Source organism: Nothoprocta perdicaria, unplaced genomic scaffold, assembly GCF_003342845.1.
Source record: "Nothoprocta perdicaria isolate Ctin4 unplaced genomic scaffold, notPer1 scaffold_4, whole genome shotgun sequence".
NCBI lineage: Eukaryota > Metazoa > Chordata > Aves > Tinamiformes > Tinamidae > Nothoprocta > Nothoprocta perdicaria.
Window position 1 is genome coordinate 8,430,445 of NW_020455643.1, and position 19,509 is coordinate 8,449,953.

Consider the following 19,509-nt stretch of genomic DNA (forward strand, 5'->3'; position numbering starts at 1 on the left):
CGGCTGGGCCCGGCCCGGCCGCCGGCGTGTCCCGGAGCGGGCCGCCTGCCCCGCCGGGGCCCGTTCGGCCGCTGTGGCCCCGGAGCCGCCTCGTGTCYCCGGGCGCGGGGCTCCTGGGCACGGGAGGGTCCCGGCCCGCTGCTCTCAGCCCTGCCCGCTCCTCCGGCCCTGCTCCTCAGCCCGTTACTCTCCTAACGCCATCCCGTCCCTCCACAAGCACCCCCTGTCCCAACCGCAGCCTCTGTGCGGCTTCGTCTCCAACAGCCCCTGCGCTCCCCAGCGTTCCCACCGTCCGGTCTGCCCTTGCACACGCTGCTCCCCAAACCCTAACGCCCTCCTGGCCCCCAGCCAGCCCTGTCCTCCCATCCCTGGGGCCTGCAGAGCTTGGGAAACGCTCGCACCCTTCAGCAGGGCAGAAACAGCCTCACTGGGGCCCGGGAGGAGGAACAACCGCATGGAGCCCTATTGGGGCGTGAGGCTCCAGCAGGAGGAGGAAGGGCAGAGAGCTCCCAGGGCAGCAAAAGCGAGGCCTAAGTGAAACAGGGCCCGTTTCCCCTCAGATAAGGGCCAGAGCGGCCCCCTTGTCCTGTCTCACAGCTCTTGAGCAGAGTGGGGCCGCATGGGAGCCTCCCGCAGATACAGCAAACACCTTTGTTGCCAAAAGGGCCATTTTCAGGAGGGCTGAGCTCCGCAGGGACCACACAAAGCTACMATGTGAGAGGAGCAGCCAGTACCACACACCCGCAGAGCTGCAGTAGACAAAGTCTCCCCCTTGCATGGGTAACGAGGCCATTATTACAGCTGCTCCTTTGCTTTCAAATAGGCCGAGTGATTGCATACACGCAGCTGATAGATTGATTTAACTGCTTGCAGGAGTCTTGTGAAGTATGACTCAGTCTTAATGAATGGAGGTAAAGAACACAGAGCCAAAGAATTTAGCAGTAAGGGCCCAGGCTGAGCAGTCTAGGTCCACATGGAACAGTTTCTCAACAGCCTGTTGGCTTATATCTCCCTTTAAAAGTCACAGCACTGATAAGTGCTGTTTCTCCCTACGCTACAAATGGGCTCCAGGCGCTTTAGTGCCTGGAAACTTGCTCAGAGCAGCCTGACACAGCTGATAGGGAACTCAAGGTGTACTTGAGTTCCATCACTGACACCTTAAAAGAAAAAAAAAAAAAAAAAAAGGTGTTGTTCAAAGGCACATTGTTCTTCAGCTGAAGTTACGGGGTTGCTACAGGAACCACCAGTCGAAATAGATTCATAGCTGTTAAGATAGGGTGTCAGGCAAGATGACTACTGTGACAATTCTTGGCCTTATGAGGAAAAGCTGCAAACAGGACAAAGAAAATACATGCAAAGAATGAATCTACTTACATTGCTCAAAAAGCCAGATAACAAGGACAGTCAAGGTTGCTCCCAAGGCATTTTTGTTGTTCCAGACAACTAAAACTTTTGTTCAAAAGCAACCTCAAGCTTAACCCTACACTWAAGCTTCTTTAAAAAGGTATACACTTACCATCCCTTTAAATATAGGGGTGCTGCACTATGCCAGAACTGCACCTTGTGCAACCCCTTGGGCGTATTCTACCTTGAACATTTTCTTTTGCTAATGGAGTCTTAGCCCCTCTAAAATAGCTCCACCTGCCACATCCTGCTATAGGGATATAGAGGATAATGGCATTTGGCCACACAGCAACATTTCACCTTCAATCTCAACCACTGGGTAAGAAGCGGGGGGGTCACTTTCTTGTCCACAGCATCCAGCTAAGAAAGCTGGACACATTGAGGTAGAAGGGTCAAGAACATTGAAAACAAACGGGAATTATTATTTGTCACAGAGAATCAAAAGCCTTGCACCAAAACCAACAAACAACAACAAAAAACCCCACTGCATCTACGGAGCTAAAGCTTAAATCTATGTTTTAAACCTTCTTAAAACAGTTTTATTACACTCAGTTTATATTACAAAAGCAAAGAGTACCTAAGATATCCATGGAAATTTTAAAAGCACTTACAAGGCAGCTGCGAGACTCAGAAATTTTAAAAAGAGCTTTCTAGCTGCACTTCCACCCCCTCCCTACCAGTTCTTCCTTTCCAACACCAGGAGAGTATGGGGCAATACAATTAAACCAACATTCTCTCCAATTCTCATTGTGACAAAGGAGAGCAAGTTTCACAGGATTTATGGTTCATTTTTTGCAACATAATCCTGTACAAACACAAACCTCACCCACTCTGGGATTCTGAAGGTCAGGAATTTAATAGAAATGTTCTCTATTGGTAGACAAGCTATCTTTGAACATTTATACCAATTCAATGGGATGATGATTTCCTACCAACCTATTATGAGCTTGAAATCTCTTGAGGGAAAAGCAGCTATGTGTTATTTAGCTTACCTATAAAGCTCACCTATACCTGTAAGGCCTGCTCAGGTGCGTGCCGCAATTGGAGACAAACAATTCCAACTCAAACAAAGAAGAGAAGCCATTAACACCAGGATAGTTTTTATTTTCTCCCTGAATTAAATATTGTCAGATACAGAAAATTCAGATACCAACTATTTCCCCAACATTAACAAGACTGAGTTTGCAATGTCAGAAAACAAGGGCATTTATGCACAATCCTGGCAACTGGCACCGCGAGTACACAATGTTGCCCTGCCTGAACATCAGCGTAAGAGGCGGTTATCCCTGGCCTCCAGCATCCAATATTGTCCCCTCACTGACAACTGTGGCACCATGGAATGGCCAAATAAATATCCTGAGTGGGCAGCWCCAGTGCATTTCCTGCAAGGGAATTTATTCCATGCTCCTTCTGAAGGGGCAGAGGCAAGGTCAGCACATTCAAATACAACCCCTCTAACAACAGAAATTGATCCTCACTGTGTATTTTCCCCATTGTTCTTCATGAGAACAGGGAAGTTGACAGCACAGAGACACTTCCAAGACTGTTCCTAAGGGTCTTATTGCAACCACACTTTATTGGTGCTGGCAGGAAAGCACCGGGGACACCCTTGTTTCCCACTGCATGCCCAGTTACTCTGCAGCTGCTGATCTTTTCAGCAGGCTTGCAGCACCTTCCCTGCCACCTGAGGGAGGGGAAGTTCCCCATTAAACAAGAAGAGGCATTTTGAGTAAGCAAGCGTGTGTCACAGCTCAYGTGGGAACACAACGATGTGCTACCTAAGGATATGCCATTTGCTTCTTTTCAGACTGGAGCAGAACTTAGGAACTTGCATTTTCCTTAAAGAAGTCAGTGTGGTCAGGGGTCTCACAGCAAAACACAGGTGTTGTTGAGGTAGCAGGAGGAGTCAGGCTTCTCTGCTTCCTCCACTCCTCCCCCTTTTTTTTGGTCTAAACAAAATAAAGTAACAGACACTTTTCTAAGCACCATGTCTGCTAGCTGAGGACACACAGAAGACAAATCACCTCTAGGTTGTAGTGATCCACACAGCATTTCACTGATCAGTGCACATCCTTGACTAGCCAACCCCTGCCAGTGGGGGAGCTGAGCACATATTATCCCCTATTCTACAGAAAGGGGAAAGACATGATTTTACCAACTCTACTGTGCAATCTTGTGTTAAATCCTAGCACAACAGATGGCAAAAGATTCTCCCTTTCGGAAAGATCACAGAGGTGCCTTCCAGGCTGCAAAATGCCTTAGGCATCCTCAGACAGCTGCATTTTCCATGGCACTGGAAACTCCTGGGTCCCAGTCCTGCACTCTTGATCCCAGCCCATACACTCCTACCTACCAACCTTGCCAGTGTCTCTTCAGCAGGAGTTCCCTTAGTTCCAGACACAGTGACTCCAGAGAACATAGCTTTATGACTGTATTTCCACAAACCCCAATGGTTGGATTTATAAGGGGGTTGTACATTTGCTTTCATTTGTTCCCTCTACATTAGGAGCAAAGGGATCCTAACAGTGTGATTCTAGACATTGTCACCCTCTGCTTGTCCCTTCTGGTTTGCACACTGTGCTGCAACCATCCCACATAAGATGCCTCTGGGCAAGTGAGGGAGGGCAGAGTTGGAAACACACAACATAAATAAGGATGGGATTGTCAGTCAGCGATGTCAGGCCCCGCATCTACACACCATGCACTGCCATTGATCTTGCCCTGCCCACTCGGCCCAGAAAGGCAGCGAGTGCCTCTTTCCATGCCAAGCCACCAYGTCAGTCTTGGTCGCCATCAGACGACTCTTCTTCTGCTTCCTCCAGCCACTGGATAAACTTCTGGAGCTGCACAGAGAACAAAATTTAATTGCGTAACAACTAAAACAGATCTACTCGGCATGCTCAATGTGAACACTATGACCACCGACCAAGAAGAAAAGGTGTTTCTARCAGACATGAAAACATGCAGATTAAGGGGGAGAGATGTTTAAATGAAAACTAACTAGGATGCCATGGGCAATCCAGGCTCATTGGATTCCTGAAGCAGATTTCTCCAGTCAGACTGTCCCCAAAACACTCTTTGAGAAGACACAACTTTGAGACAGTTACCTTCTCTAGAGCTCATGGGAGGAGAGAGGACAGCAGCACCTTACTTAAGGCACATTAGGAAAGCTACTGCTGGGAAAAGTCTTCTCCCTTATTGCTATAAAAAAGGCAGCTCATTTTACCTTTTAACCTGGCTTAAATAAGCAGTTGAAAGCACTGCTGACCTATACTAAGAGTTGACTTTGCACTGGTTTTAAACAAAGTCGGGTTTCTTCAGAGATGGCCTTTCCCCCACCCTCCCCTTCCAAGGCCAGGGAGGAGAACTGGAACAGGGCTCAGCCAAACTGTAGCACAAAGTTCTGCCTGATGGAGAGGGGAAGTTTATGTGCTCCTTACAACACAAGCCAAATGAAACTACTGAGTACCATAAATGCTAAGAAATATATTCAAAGAAACTGGTGAGCCAGGAATGAGAGCTTCAAAGGAACTGCATGGGGCCAGCACATAGGACATTGGCCAAAAGCCCATTTCAAATGGGTGTTGGCTTACAGAAGCTGTGCTGTTACTGCAGAAAGTGCTGGCCTCATGCTAAGGAGAGCCCACTAAAAGCCACCCCTCTCTCCTCCTACCTCCATTCCTCATCCAAACTACGCAGGCTGATTATGGCAGAACTCAGAGACATCTGTTCTGGAGCACAAAGTTGTGCTGCGCAGTGTTTGATGCACTGGTGCATTACTGGCCTGTAATGGCAGCTGCTTCCCAGAAGGAGGCTGTGGCACTGAGCACCACTTGAACCTTCTTTCACAGCTCACATATCCTTTTAACACCTTTGGGACTTACTCGCTGGTTCTTACGAAGCTGCCTTCCCTTATCAGATGTGTCCCGCAGAGAGAACCAGTTCAGAATTACATCTTCTTCCAGGATTTCCAGCTGGTAAAATGTCATCAGCACCTGCAACAATTACAGAAGAGCRACAGGGCTCTCTTATCACCTCTTTCAGGATTAGCTTATGTCTGAGCACAAGATTTGCACATAGTTTGTAGCTCCCAGCTCRGTTTTAAAAGGAACGGGCTTAGACTGTTTCATTTTGCATTTATAGTTAACAATAATTATGCTTCCCCTACCAGTCACACACTTCTGCCAGGTAGATGCTATGACATATAATGTGTCTAAGCTCCGTCTTCATCAGCTTCTGCTCTGAGGATGCAGGGCACGATTAAGAGCCATGGGCAGCAAGAAAAAGCATGGCAGGTGTCAAAGCGACTGGTCATTGCCGGCCTCAGCCCCCTGCCCAGGGCAGCGAGGAGCAGCCCCRGGCGCCTTCTCAGGGTGCCTTTGTGCTGCGGCCGCAGTCCTCGCGGCAGAGCGCTGACAAAGCGGGCTGCCAACTCCATGTATAAAGTGTCACTTCAATTCCCAGCCTCCAGGGAAACCCAGGCCCCTGGAACAATGGACGCATGCCAGACAATTGCTGTAATTCAAGGACATTTTGGCTCACCAAGCTGAGGGCTTGGCTCCAGTCCACGCTAAGTGCTTTGCCATTGGCCAGAAGCACTGGTAGCACAAGTTATGATTCCTCGTTCTTGAGGAGCTGAGGGTTAAAGAGGATTCTAGGAAAGCTCTTCCAAAAGAAATAGGGGCTTCCTGAGACATTGCGGAAGGAAAGACTTAGGATCTGAGTCAAATAACCCTTGTGTGATGGGGCAGGAAGAATCCAAGAATATTTGGAGAGGTGCACAGTACAGGACACACTGAAAATGCTGAGGAGATGGGTATTAAGCCACGCTTCACCTTCCCTTTATTCTCAGCTTCACAACTTGCTCAGCCTAACTAGGAAATCTTGCCCTTATTCCCAACTTTGCACTTTAAAGAAGGGTAAATTATTTGCCAGTTAAATCYCTCGCACTGTAGGGAGGGCAAGGAAGTAGAGCTCTTCCTAAAGCAACTTCCTGGCCTCACATCTCTTCTAGCACACACAACAGGGGCATCTAGGCTAAAAGTTGCAAAATAAAAGCTCCCTTCAGGCTGCATACTGGTAATTAATACTCAGCCTCAGCTGTGCTCACTCAGAGGCACAGGCAGCCACAGAACACTTTCCTAAAAGCAATTTTTATAGATGAATTTTCCATATTCATCTCCTCCGAGGCCCCAAATTCCTCTCCTCTAAAGCAGACAAGCTGATGAAGCAAASGGGATGTATTCCATCACAAATCTAGCCAAAACAGATCCTCAGAGCTGGGAGCAGAAACTCACTTTAGCTATCGATGCGCAGAGGCTGTCGTGTTCCAGGAAGAATTCCTCAATGGCACATAAGGCATTCAAGTGATCCGACGCCCGTTTTATGTAGTTCTTGAACAACGGGGTCCAGTTCTTCAACAGCTGCAGGAGGAAAACACAGAAGACCATTTCCTGAGCCATGATGTGAATGTGTTCACTCAGTCCTGAGTCTCAGCTTGGCTGCATTAAAACTGAGCCTGGGAGGCATTTTATGAAAAGCTCCATCTGACCACTTGGCATATGTGACCCCTTCTGTCTATCAAACACAGTATTCAGGCTCCCGTGTGCAGATCTGACCTGGCATTGCTAGACAGCTGGTGTAACAGATGCTCTCAAAGCTGTAAAGTGCCACAATAAACCTCTAATGGAATTTGGTACTCAGAAAAAAAATCACAGCAGACTGATAAGGAGAGGTACATACAAGCAACTCCAATGTTCATCTAGAGCAGCTGATATTTCACTGGAGCTTTCCTTCAAAGCAGTAGAAAGAATTAGAACAAAGAGAAAAAGAGAGTGCCAGCATAACTAATTACTAGCCAAGTAAAAGTGGACCGAACAAGATAACTATCCCAAAATGAGGAACATAATGGGAAAAACACCCACAGCTGAGCCTTACGCTTGCTGTGTGTCTACAGGCTTCTGTGCATCGCAGCATCTGCTGCGGGAACTAGGCAGGAAAGACGAAGGGCAGGAAGCTGTTAACCATTAGCTCAATTCTTTTCTCCCAGGCTTATTTTTGATGAAGCCTTCAGTTTAATGATTTTGGTGTTGCCTTTTTAAACAGTATTTCTGGCTGAGTCTCTCAGACATCTGAAAAGCAGGCAGCAACAAAAGCTCCGCAGAGCTGCACACAYTGACCAGCTCCTGAGACAGGAGGTAATTAAAATAGTTATAGCCCTGTCCACAGAAGTTCTAAAGGCATCAGAATTGGGAGAACAGGGCACAATAATTCCTGTCTGACCATGCTACGATCAGACTATCCCAATAATACATTGTAGGAAAGGAAGGTAAAGTTCCAGTTCTTTTAAACTAGATTCATTCAACAGCAGGCACCTAGTGACTACATCCACGGCTCACATCAGCACACTGTCTTGCTGCACCTTCAGCTCAGTGTCTCCCTACAGAGCACACTCATCTGGTCTATTTTTAAGGGAAATGGGAAGTTCTGAGGGGCTTGGGTGTGAGGAAGAAGCCCCGGGTCACTTATACTCTGCATTAGCCCTAGTTAACACTCTTGGTAGTTAAGTGCTGCYCTGTTTTGGACAGTGGTTGGAAGGCAGCAGCCCCCAACAGACAAGGGACTGTGGGGACAGCCCCACAGACGAACAGCAGAGCTAACAAGATGAGGTGTTCTGCACCATCTCTGCTTTACTTATTCAAGAGCCAAACAAGATGACTCGCAGACATTAAATTGGATAGCGCCGTTTCTCAGGCCTTCATGTTTCATATAAAAAATACCTACACGCATATCCTTTACTGGATTTTTGTTTCCAAAAACTGCTGCAAAACTTAGGAGCTTCATACTCAGGGGCCAGCACTCCAGAGCACATACTGTGGTTTCAAGTCAAACCATACATCATAACCATGGCATTTCCACAATTTCCCCTCCTGAGCTGTCTGACACGGCTCTACCACTGCTCTACACRAACACTCCATCTTCTTTAGCACCCWTTAGCCGGAGTTGAGCTACAAAGAAAAAGAAACATGAAGCAGTTGTGCAAAGTTCAGCAGGTTCTGGTGTTCACCTCTCTCTCAAACTAAGCATTTCTACCTCGGACAAACTCTTTGCCACAGGAGAACTGGTACAAGCAGTGCTCRAATCTAATGCAACTATCAATTGAGGGCCATGCTAGCTACATACCGTACACATTTTTGATCTGTACTAACCCATACAAAGCTACTGCTTGGGCTTCTCAGAGTGTAAGTACTCACACCTTAAAGGAATGTATTTGTGACCTGCTAGGCAACCACAATTTGTTTGCTGCAGAGAACCCACCAGTTCAGATGCTGCACAAACACACACGCTCTGCCCAAAGAACTGGTCTCTTCAGAGCACAGTTGGCAAACACACACCAGCTGCTCACAGGAAGACTGCTAATGGCTGTTTAATAAGTCTTAGAAAGCTGATTCATTGTCTATATTAGAGACATGTGTCAAGTCCAACACACTGGGATTTTAGCATTGACACCAACATGTTTGCAGCTGAACGCTGACACTCTTCACCAGGATACTGCCTTCCAGCTCATCTCAGCGCAGGGAGCCCAGCACAACATGCTGGGTTCAGCAAAGACACTGAAGCAGGAAATTCTCCCAGAGCAAGGTATTCTAAGAAACTTGCTGGTTGTGCTTCACAGAGAAGCGTTTGGACAAGCTGGCTACCATGGTGGCCAATTGCTTTAACACTCGATTCCTCGGACAACTCTAAGGATGGCATCTCAACTTAAAGAGTGTACTATCTGCTCTAAGTTTCTCTTCAACCTTCTACTCATTTTCCAGAGCAGTATATCTTAGTCAGGACAAGAAACTGAAAACAGAACAAATTCAGGCAGATTAGAAATGTAATGAAGAGCAAAATCCCATTAGGGCAGCTGGTGAGCAGAGCACTTCACTGCTGTAGCTTCCTACCAAAGGCATCTTCACGCATCCAGGATCTGAAGCAAGCACCATACATACAATTACAAAAAGAAGAGTCAATTTTCCACCATTTCTCATCAATTGAAAGCACATACTTCTTCACATAATGGATGATGTAGATGTCTAGTGGTCCTATTTTTTAGCTGTCTACTGAGAAATTTAAATTAGTCCTTTCCAAACGGGTACAAGATCCATTCATTCTGATAAAGCACCTTTGTAAGCCATGGAGTTTGCAAACTCAAAACACGCAAGCAGAGTCACTGCATTGCCTTCAACTTGGATCCACAAAGCCCTTAAGATAAAACTGCCTAAGTACACCCTATTCTATCAGAAAGCAGAAATCGCTCTCRACCAATAACACCCCAGCTTTTCCCGAAAAACAACAGAATCCTGAATCTTCGCTCAAGGACAGCAAGATCTTGCCTCTGCACTTGGCTGGAAAAGAACTGGCACCTCTTATAGTGTGCAGACAAGTAAGACCTTGGAAAGGATCCCACTGSGAGAGGAGAGCTCCCCACTGCGCCAGAGATCGGACTCATGATAGTTTGGAATTGGGTTCCTGGAATGCAAGCCTGTAAAGAAACCTCCAAGCCTCTCTCCTGAAAGTTACACACTTCTACTATCACACATTGGAGACAGAAATCACCATAAGCTACTGAAATAATACTTCCCACACCTTAGCTACGTTCTGTCAAGCAGATGCAGTAGTTTCAGTTCGCTTCTAGCTCCACAGAAGACAAACAGGTTCACAAACTCATGAGCCTCAAGTGACTTCAGAACTAAGCAAAAAGATTCCTYACTCGGGAAGTGTCTGGGGGATCTAATCCAACTCCTACACACCAGGACAAAAGACTCAAGAAGAGTTAAATAGAGGAGCACTCACAGGAAGTAATGCTGAGAAATAGTTTTGGGAGTCCAAGTTTGCATCCAGTTGCTGCAATGGGAACTCCAAGATCACTTTACTAAGCACTTGCATCATCTCCTTCAGCCCAATATTATAGGCATACCTGCAAAGAAAAAGTCAGAAAAAAAAATACACTTTAGCTGCCTGCTCTCTGCACACTATTGTKCTTTACAGTGACATAATAGAAGATTTGAGTTGCATTTTCCAGACTTTTTTTCTCCTAACATCCATGCAATTAAAACACCTTGCATTGAAACAGGCCTTGTGAAAGACCAGTCCTGAAATTCTGCTATCACACTGGAATAAGCTGCTGCAAGGGAGAGCACCCTCACATTCACTAGAGAGCTGCACAAAGATTGTTGGCATAAAATCTGGGTGTTGGGTTTGTATTTGAGAAATACCAGGGGAAAGTGTTGTGTTCTGGAATTGCTGATGTATAAACAGAGGGGACAAACCACACTTCAATGCAGTCACAGCTGCAGGCAGCTGGCTGAATGTTACAGTGTACAGAGCAGTGGCTCCTGTACGACCTTACACGCATCTCGTGCCAAAAACCAGTTCAGTTGAGTCACTCAGTAGCAACCAAGTCACTTGTTGCAGAAACTGGGTTGGAAAAGCTTAATGACTGAGGAAGCTCTACATGTAGCTTCTGCAATCACCAAGTCGTGATCTCTCATCTGCATTTCTCTAGCTCTACTACTGGCAAAACTAACGTGCAACAATCAGGCATGGCTATTTATGTGGTTTCTCCTTTCCAGACCTGCTGTCAAATCCAGCTCTGCAGAATCAGGGAGAGCACCCCTAGGTGAACACTCACTTAAGAGAGTTGATTTCCAGGACCAGGTTGTCACAGGAAATGTTTTCTTCTTCGCCCCTCTGTAATGTACCCAGAACTTCATTCTGAAAAACTAAAGAAAGAAAGGACAAATAGTCAGTGAGGGGATAAAAAAGTGCCAATTCTTTAAACATTTTAATTAGTGAAGAAACTACACCTTTAAAGAAAGCATTTGACACAGGTCTCTATCTGCTTTCCATAAGCTAGTTACTAGAGATCATTGCTCCATCTATTCTGCACTGCTTCTATTATAATTTCACACTTGAGGCTTGTCTGAATAGGAAAGTCCAAAATTCCCTTAAGCAAAGGTGTGAACTGAAATCTACAAATTATTGGTTTAATTTCATTTGGAGAAAAACTTTAACATGAAAAGGTTTTTCTCCCCCACTGCCTTTTTCAAAGTTTAACTTGAATCCCTTTCAAATCCATGCAATCTTAACAGAGTGAAACACAAAACAAAAATGTATTTCTAAGAAGAGGCAGCTCCTATAAGGAAATTTGGTATTCTCATACACTTACAGAAGTAAAGCTGCCTACACAGGGAAGCTCTACTGGACCTTTCTGCAACCTCCTGGGAGTCTAAGCAGTGATGCTGCTATTTAAAGAGAAAACTAGGGGAATCTGCTTGGATAAAGACCCCATGATCATGAGTAAGAAAGAACATCTTTCTCCAGCTTCTCACCCTTGGCTGCCTTGGGTTAACATATAGTAAAACAAGGAATCTCTCTCACCTTTGATGTCATCCAACTGTGGGGATGCAGCCCGACTGTCTGGCTCCTCAGAGTCCAAGCTCAGGTCACTGCCTGACTCACTCTCTTCCTCTGAATGCAGCGTAGGGCCTGATAAAGGACAGAGATTAAACACTCAACATCCAGAAGCTGCAGCTGTTGTGTGAGTGGGGCACCAGGTGTCTCAGGGGCTACCCAGCCAAGTCAGCAACTATCTGTCCTTGCAACGAGCTTCTACCTACACGTTCAGATGGATAAAATTGCTGCAGAGGCAACACTAGAGTTGGCACTGGAATAATGGGATTTTTTTTAAAAGAGTCTGCAGACAAAGAGCCAAGGGCAGAGACGGAAGAAAATGCATCTTGCCCTGACTGCTGACTCACGATGGAGCAACGTTAGCATAATCAGTCACTAGCAGAAAAAAACCTGCAGTAGGCAGAACAGCCAAAACCCACCCACTGCAAGGGAGGGCCTCGCAGCCTCGGACACGCATTTCATAGCACAGACGGCTACATGTGTTACTGCAAGTAAAAGATAAAACAACCATCTTTCATAAAGCATGAACAGAGAGAATCTGGTCCACCAGCTGCTTTCCAGAAGTAACCTGTATCTTCTGACCTCACTCCACATATGTTACCTGGAAGCCAACCTGCTTCACAGAGCCCAGGCAGTATTTCTAGTTCAGTCTCTAGAGACTCTCTCACTTTGGCACCCATCAGGTTTTCAGTACGCACAAAGCTAGAGTTGTTCTGCAGCTTACCACCTCTTGGCCCTTCCTAAATTTAGGCTTTATGTCCAAACCTCCCAGAACAGGAGCAACTTGCTCCTTTATTTCTACTTCAWTGCCTTCTCCAGACTTTTCTATAACAGAGACTTCTATCTACAGTAACTACAGTTTATCCTGCTCTTGTTTGAAGCTTTTCTTCACCTCATGAACCACATAGTGCTTTCTTATTCTAGATAGTGTCCCACTTAGCAAGTCCCACTGACACAGAAGGTTTATGCCTGTCCATCCCCGGGTAATTACACTGAATTTGTTCTCACCCCACAGGCTCTGTCTCTGCTCTTCTTCATCCTCTTCATTCTTGTCATCTGCTTTCCAGAGATAGCCTCTGCCCTCTGAGCCCACATCCTTTTTATTGTAACCTGAAAAAGATGCAGTGATTAGAAGGAAATGGATATGCTGGATCTGCACATAGGCAAACCTGAAATGGACTGCTCTAACCCACACACTACTGTCCCTGAATGCTCTTCATCAAGAGGGGCTTCCTACAGAATATACACATGGATTTCAACTTTTATCTTCCCACTTGCCTCAACAAGGGACTGACTTGTTCCCCTCTAGAGCGCARCACCCACCTGACCATGTGCAGATCCCTCAACAAACCTGGACTGAAGGTAATAATATTCAACAGGAACAAAGTCCTTGGACACAGGCCAGGTGCCAGGACATGAATCCCGCATCCTGCCTTGAGCCAGACATCTCTTCTAGCTTCAGGTTATCATCTCCTACAAGGCTCCTCCTCTAAGAAAAATGGAAAACAGCTCAGTCTCTGCAAATTTTAATGCTAGGGTACCTCATTGTCCAACCCAAGTCAGATATAGCCTTGCTTGCCCTACTGAAAACACACATGTTCCAAGCTGAATGCAGCACTAACCTTCAGCTTGGCATTACAGAGTCTAGAACAGGGAATGGAAACTCCAGAAGATCCCAGAGGGTAAAACATTCTGTGCAGCCTGAGCCCATGAAGSCAGAGACTCTCGTACCTTTCAGTTTCACTTTGCTCTCAATCTTGTTCACACCAGAATCGTCACTGAACTGGTCTTCATCCTCTTCCTCCTCATCCGGTGGGTGCAGAGAGATTACTGTGCCCTCAGAGAGGGTGATATCAGGACCTACTACTACCTGTAAATATGTACAACATACCTTAATAAAGAAACACATGAAAAATATCCTGAATGCCTCTTCCATCAGGGGCAACAGTTGCTTTGGACAAGCAATACTGGGAAAGAATCCAATATGCATAACTGAAAACACCAACACTGACAGACCCTGGCCCAAYTGCCTGAAGAAGGAAAAGGATGGGGGCAATAGCATAGCTCCCACTCTGAAGGAAAGGTCTGGAAGAGCCCTTTGTTCTTGTACATTCCCAAGTTTAAGTCTCGCCACTTTTCGAGGGAAAGCAAACAGACAAACGCAGCTCACCTGAGAAGAGAGGACACAGCGAGGCTTTAGCTTTACTTTCTCCTTCACCTCAGCTTCATCACAGATAACAGAATGGCAGATCTCCACATTATCTGCTATGTGAACACTGTCCCAGAGAAAGGCACCATCCAAACGGACTCCGTCACCTGTTACACACCACCAGGGACAAACAAGTTGAGCAAGGCAGATTGCTGCTCTCCCGCAACACTGAGTCACTAGAAAGCATCTTATTCATTCAATTCAGGACTGAACAATGTCCTTGATAGAGGACGGATGTTACACATCAAAAAATATGTATTAGGCTTATCAGCCTACAACTATTTCTTACTCCAGTCTATCCAGCCTAGAAGAGGAGTTTGTTCTTTACAGAAATTCAGCAAGTTGACAGTAACAACTGACATCCTGATTTTGCACAGATATGGTCAAATCTCTCTCTCTCTCTCTCTCTCACACACACACACACACACAAACAAAACAAAACCCACATATAACACACCACACACGCACCAAACCAAGGATAAGAGAGGGTATAAGCCTCACTTGCAGGACGTTAGTGGGTGTTATTTCTATATAACTAAGAGACACGTATTCTTCAACACTGAAATGTCTCCTATCATTGCATGAAGTGCCTTCTGACTTTCAGCATCATTACAGTACCCTGGAACTTTATTTCTTTCTCTAGAGAACAAAGCCTTTCTCCTTTCTTCCCATTATATGTTATCATGTAAAACCCAAGAGCATCTTCCCTCAAAGCCAAATGATTTTGAAAACAAAGGCCTAACAACTCATGCCTTGTCTCAGCACATTCCCTCTTCCAGGACTCACCTATCCTACAGTTCTGCCCGATGACACTGTTGGTTATCAAGCAGTTGCTGCCAATGACCGTCCCCTGCCCGATGAGGACATTCTCTTCCAGGACACTGCCGTGGCCGAGGCTGACATCCACCCCCCGGTAGATGTTGTGTTTAGAATGGGTGTAATTCTGATTCTTGTTATCAGTGAAGTTCATTTCTGGAGTCAACGGATAAACCCAGCGCCTGATGATATCAGAGCACACAGCTTTGTACATAAGCAGGTTGCATATATGGGCTCCATACTGTTCTGTTGTTACATGCATATGGATCTGGTTCCCCAGGACCTGGTAAATGGACACACATATGTTAGAGGATTCCTCAGTACAAGTTAAAATGATCTGTGCACCGTCCCTGTCCTTACCTCCTCATTGACCAGCAAGCCACGCACAAAGTCATCCCGTGTCTGGTAATCAAAATTGTCCGTAAACAACTCAGCCACCTGCCAAGAATAAAATTCAAGGAAATAATATCATCAGCATAAAATGTTGCCAAGAAAGCCAGAAAATTAACGGTTGTTCATCATCCTCAGAGAGCCAAGTTATATTATATAGGAAAGTGACGCTCTTGCCTTGCATAAAGCTTTGATTCCTTCTGCTAGCAGTGCTGACTCTCCCATCTCTTCCTCCTACAGTAGGCTACGAACAGATTCTGGTTTTCAGAAGGGACAAAACATTGTTTTAACATTTCTAAGCAGTCAGCCCAATCTAGCTTTATAGTCAGGAGAAGTCTATAGACCATCTCTTTTTTTTGAGTGCAAGCCCATGCTGGAATAGCCTTGGATATTGATACCTAGCATGGTACTGGCTTGCAAGTACTGACACTATCCATAGAACAGCGATTACCTCTGATCCACAGACTTTACCATACTCAAAGTGAGGTCACTTTCCAGTATGGTTTCACCCTGTTCCAAACCGGTCATTCATTCCACTGATGAATGAATGTTTACACTGACCAGAACTGCTTGTCACTAGGGGGCAGGTTGAGTGACAAGTTTTTTAGAGAAAGACCTGGAGGCCTTGGAGATCACCAAGTTGAAAATGAGCCAGCACACGTCCTCATGGCAAAGAATGAGCTGCGTTAGGCAGTGCAACTCGCAGGCTGAGAGAGGGGATCCTTCCCCATTACTCAACGTGGGTCACACACCTATGTGGAGTGCTGGGTCTCAGCTCCCAGGATGAGGGACATCAGTGTGAATCCAGCAAAGGGACATAAGAATGCTTAAGAGACTGCAGTATCTGTCCATACATGAAGACACAGAACTGGGACTGTCTAGTGTGGAGCAGAGAAGACTCTGGGGAATCTTTTCAACGTGCCTCCTAAAGGAAGCATAAAGAAATGGAGTCAAACTCTCCTCAGTGGTGCCCCAGTGACATGATACAAGGCAATGGGCACAAGCTGAAACAGGAAATTCTGTCTGAGCATAACAAAACACCTCTTCACTTTAAGGGTGGTTGAACACTGACTGGCACAGCTTGCCCAAAGAGGCTGCGGAGTCTCCATCCTTGGAGATGCCCAAAACCTGACTTGACATGGTCTTATGCAACTTGTTCTAGCTGACCCCGCTCCAGCAGGGGGTTGGRCTCAACTCCATAATTCTGTGCATGGGGGGATTCCAGACACTGACTGAGCTCCCASTGTCCACGCAGCAGTGTCACGTGTTCCCTCAGCTCAGTCACGGAGCACAACCAGCAGCTCTGCTTTCCAGACTCGGTACACTCAGGGTGCACGTTCCTCCCGCACACCAGCGGCACTGGGAGAGCAAAGGGATGGCACCCCAGGCCCTTGGGAAGGCAGGGCTCACCTGTGGAGAGCAGATGCTGATATGACAATCCAGCAAATCATGGCGCACCTCAACATTTTCAATTGAGTTCTGGAATAGACTCTGAAAAAGGAGAAAATTCAGACAAGCTCAGCACCTCACACAGTACTGAATCCCAAAGCACTTCATGAGCCTGTGGCATCACATGGATTGAAACTGACTGAATTATTAAACTAGCTCTAGTTCTGCAGACAGAAGTCTATGACCTACATTGAGACGCAGCCTCAGTAGCAACAGCCTGGCCACACACAGAGCTGTGTCAGTCAGCAGAGGCCCCCCTCTCCTCTTTAAATAGTTCAGCTATGCAAGAAAAATCTCACAAATCAAACACTTGTCTTCCACAAAGCTCCATACCTTAGTTGCTACAAACAACAAATATCCAAGCATCATTAATAAATGAAAATAACTTTCATAGCTTTCACACAGCAGATTTGGGTGGCTTTTTAACATATTGTCTGAAGCAAAAAATAGCTTTTTACTGAATAACAAAATCAGTCTTAAGGATTACTGACCTAGTATACGCATAACCTCAGTTCTGAGCCGAGTAAGACAAAAAACACCATGTGTCTTATGCCCCTTATGCCCACTGTTATTCCACTCCTAATCTACCTCCCTTGTTTTACATGCAAGGAAGAATTGAATCAATACAGAAAAAATATATTTTTAGAAAAGCATGTCGACCCCATCTTCAAATTCCCAAACAAGTTCCCAATAAGGGTGTTCCGTGACAGTGTCCTCAAGCCTTAAACTCTCTCAGACAAGATCAAATGTGTGAAACAGTTTAGCACGTATCACTTCCCATCCCCTGCTCCTCCAGAAGAGGGGTAAGCACCGCTCCCCAGCTCACTGCAGAGGACTCCCCGGGGACTCCCCTTCTGCACCTGCCGGACGCACCATAGGGAAGCGGAAGCGCTTCAGCCCCTGGGTTCGCTGATAGTGAAGGACACGGTTTGTGGCACTGTCCATAGCAACAATGATGTCATCCTCATGGCACCTGGCGTGGTGACCAGGCGAGGACTCTTTGAAAATCATCGTCATCACAGAAACATTCTTCTCCATCTTGCGACGTAACCTGAACAGGAAGGGCAGAATTTTAAGTCACTCTCCAGGCAGTTACACTCTCCAGAGTCAGCACACCAGCCAGACACGGGTTTCCTTCAACACCTACTTGTGCTCTTCCAGGGCTCTGGACACGTTGAAGTTGGACACCACGTCCCCCGTGACAAGGATGAAGTCAGAACGCACGAGGGACTTGGCGTCGACGTCGCGCAGCACGTCACCAAGCGAGCGGTACAGATCGGAAGTCACAAAGCGCACTGTGTTGGGAGACGTGGGGCGGCACCACTTGGACTTTCTGCAAGGTGAAAAACACACCAGGAAGGCATGGGAAGAAACCCCTACTGAGGATACACAGTGCCCCAGCGCGTGCCATGTCTATAAGTGCAGGAAGAGCCCTATTACAACGARCACATCACCAGTGGGCAGAGATCTGATCACACGCACAGAGCTGAAGACAACACTCTGAGACCATGGCTTAGGTAAGCTTAGAAAACTAGACCTTACTCTGAGCAGAATTTTGACAGAGGAGAAAAAAGATTACACCCAGCTCAGAATTCCTTTCTCCAAAAGCAGCTTTCTGTCAAGCAGGGAAGAGAAAGGATTGCATGCTTGTCTTCAGCACGTGGATGCGCAGCATGCGGACACAAAGCACTCCTTCCAYGAGAAGGGTTTCAATATATGGCACTCATCACAGAGCCACAGCAGAAGGCTGCTAAAGGCTGCTACTGCGATCACAAAGCTGGCCAGGGAAGCACTGCTTTTAGGCAAACACATGGAGGGCAGTAAGAAATGCAATCCCCAAAAAAACCCTCTTAAAAAACAGCACAGACCCACTGCTTCCCACAGGGTTCCATGATAAAGCTAGAAAGAAACGAGTAAAGTTCCTTACTGTAAATGCTCTTTTATCTCAGCTGACTTCCAACAGCAGAAAACGAAAGTTTCTTCTACTCCAGTTGCCGTTAGGAACTCGAGGGTATAGTCAATSATGGCCACATTTGCCATAGGTAGAAGAGCCTTAAATAAAAAAACAGATTTAGAGATAGCCTAACAGACACACTGAGGTTGAAATATCAGTGATGTTAGAACAGAATAGTGAGATTATGAGATTATCACACCTAAAATTCTTGAATAAGGCTCAAATAAGCGACAGATCCCGAAACAAACCAGATGGACAAAAATCAAACGATTCCAGAGTGCCAATTCCCTGACTCTGGCTTTAACTGCTACAAGAAAAACCTGTCAGACTCGAATGACAAAGCCACAAGAACTAAACAGTCTCCAAAATAAAAAAAAGAAAAGCCTCTTTCTAACATGAAGCAAGCATCCTCTTGACGTGAGATTCACATCACACTGTAAACCTGACTTACTGACTGAAACCTGAAAATCTCACCCCCCTCTTCGGCCCGTTTTTGGCAGCACCTGGTGCCAGGCCTGCGCCCGCGTGTGTAATTAGGCGCCCTGCCAGCAGTTAATGACAGCGAGCTCAGGGAACTGCCCAGCCTCAGCTCCGCGGAAGGTCTTTCCTTCCCCGGGAGCCCCGGTGCTCCTCGCACGCGCCTTGCCGGCTGCTCTTTCACTCCCCTGCCGCCACTTCGCCCGTTGCCCTGCCCGGGCCCGCCGCCCTCTCACCCGCGGCCGGTCCTTGGAGATGGGGAAGAAGCGGCGGTTGAAGCTGTCGGCGACCAGCACGGCCTGAAGCGGCGGCGGCGGCTCCTCCTGCGGGTCGGCGCCGCGAGCCGCCCCCG

At 46.6% G+C, this 19,509-nt stretch overlaps 1 protein-coding gene across 1 annotated transcript; it reads right to left on the reverse strand.

The window, feature by feature from the left end:
* Positions 1–2,824: 2,824 nt before the first annotated feature.
* On the reverse strand, positions 2,825–19,468 carry EIF2B5 (eukaryotic translation initiation factor 2B subunit epsilon). Its single transcript, XM_026045329.1, has 16 exons — positions 19,394–19,468; positions 18,654–18,778; positions 17,874–18,059; positions 17,600–17,777; positions 16,688–16,768; positions 15,248–15,325; positions 14,858–15,170; positions 14,033–14,178; positions 13,594–13,732; positions 12,871–12,972; positions 11,830–11,937; positions 11,081–11,171; positions 10,243–10,366; positions 6,702–6,827; positions 5,289–5,399; positions 2,825–4,247 (listed from the first exon to the last, which is right to left on the reverse strand). The coding sequence occupies exons 2-16, from the start codon at positions 18,764–18,766 to the stop codon at positions 4,182–4,184; spliced, it is 1,962 nt and encodes a 653-aa protein (XP_025901114.1). The 5' UTR covers positions 18,767–18,778; positions 19,394–19,468; the 3' UTR covers positions 2,825–4,181.
* Positions 19,469–19,509: the final 41 nt, after the last annotated feature.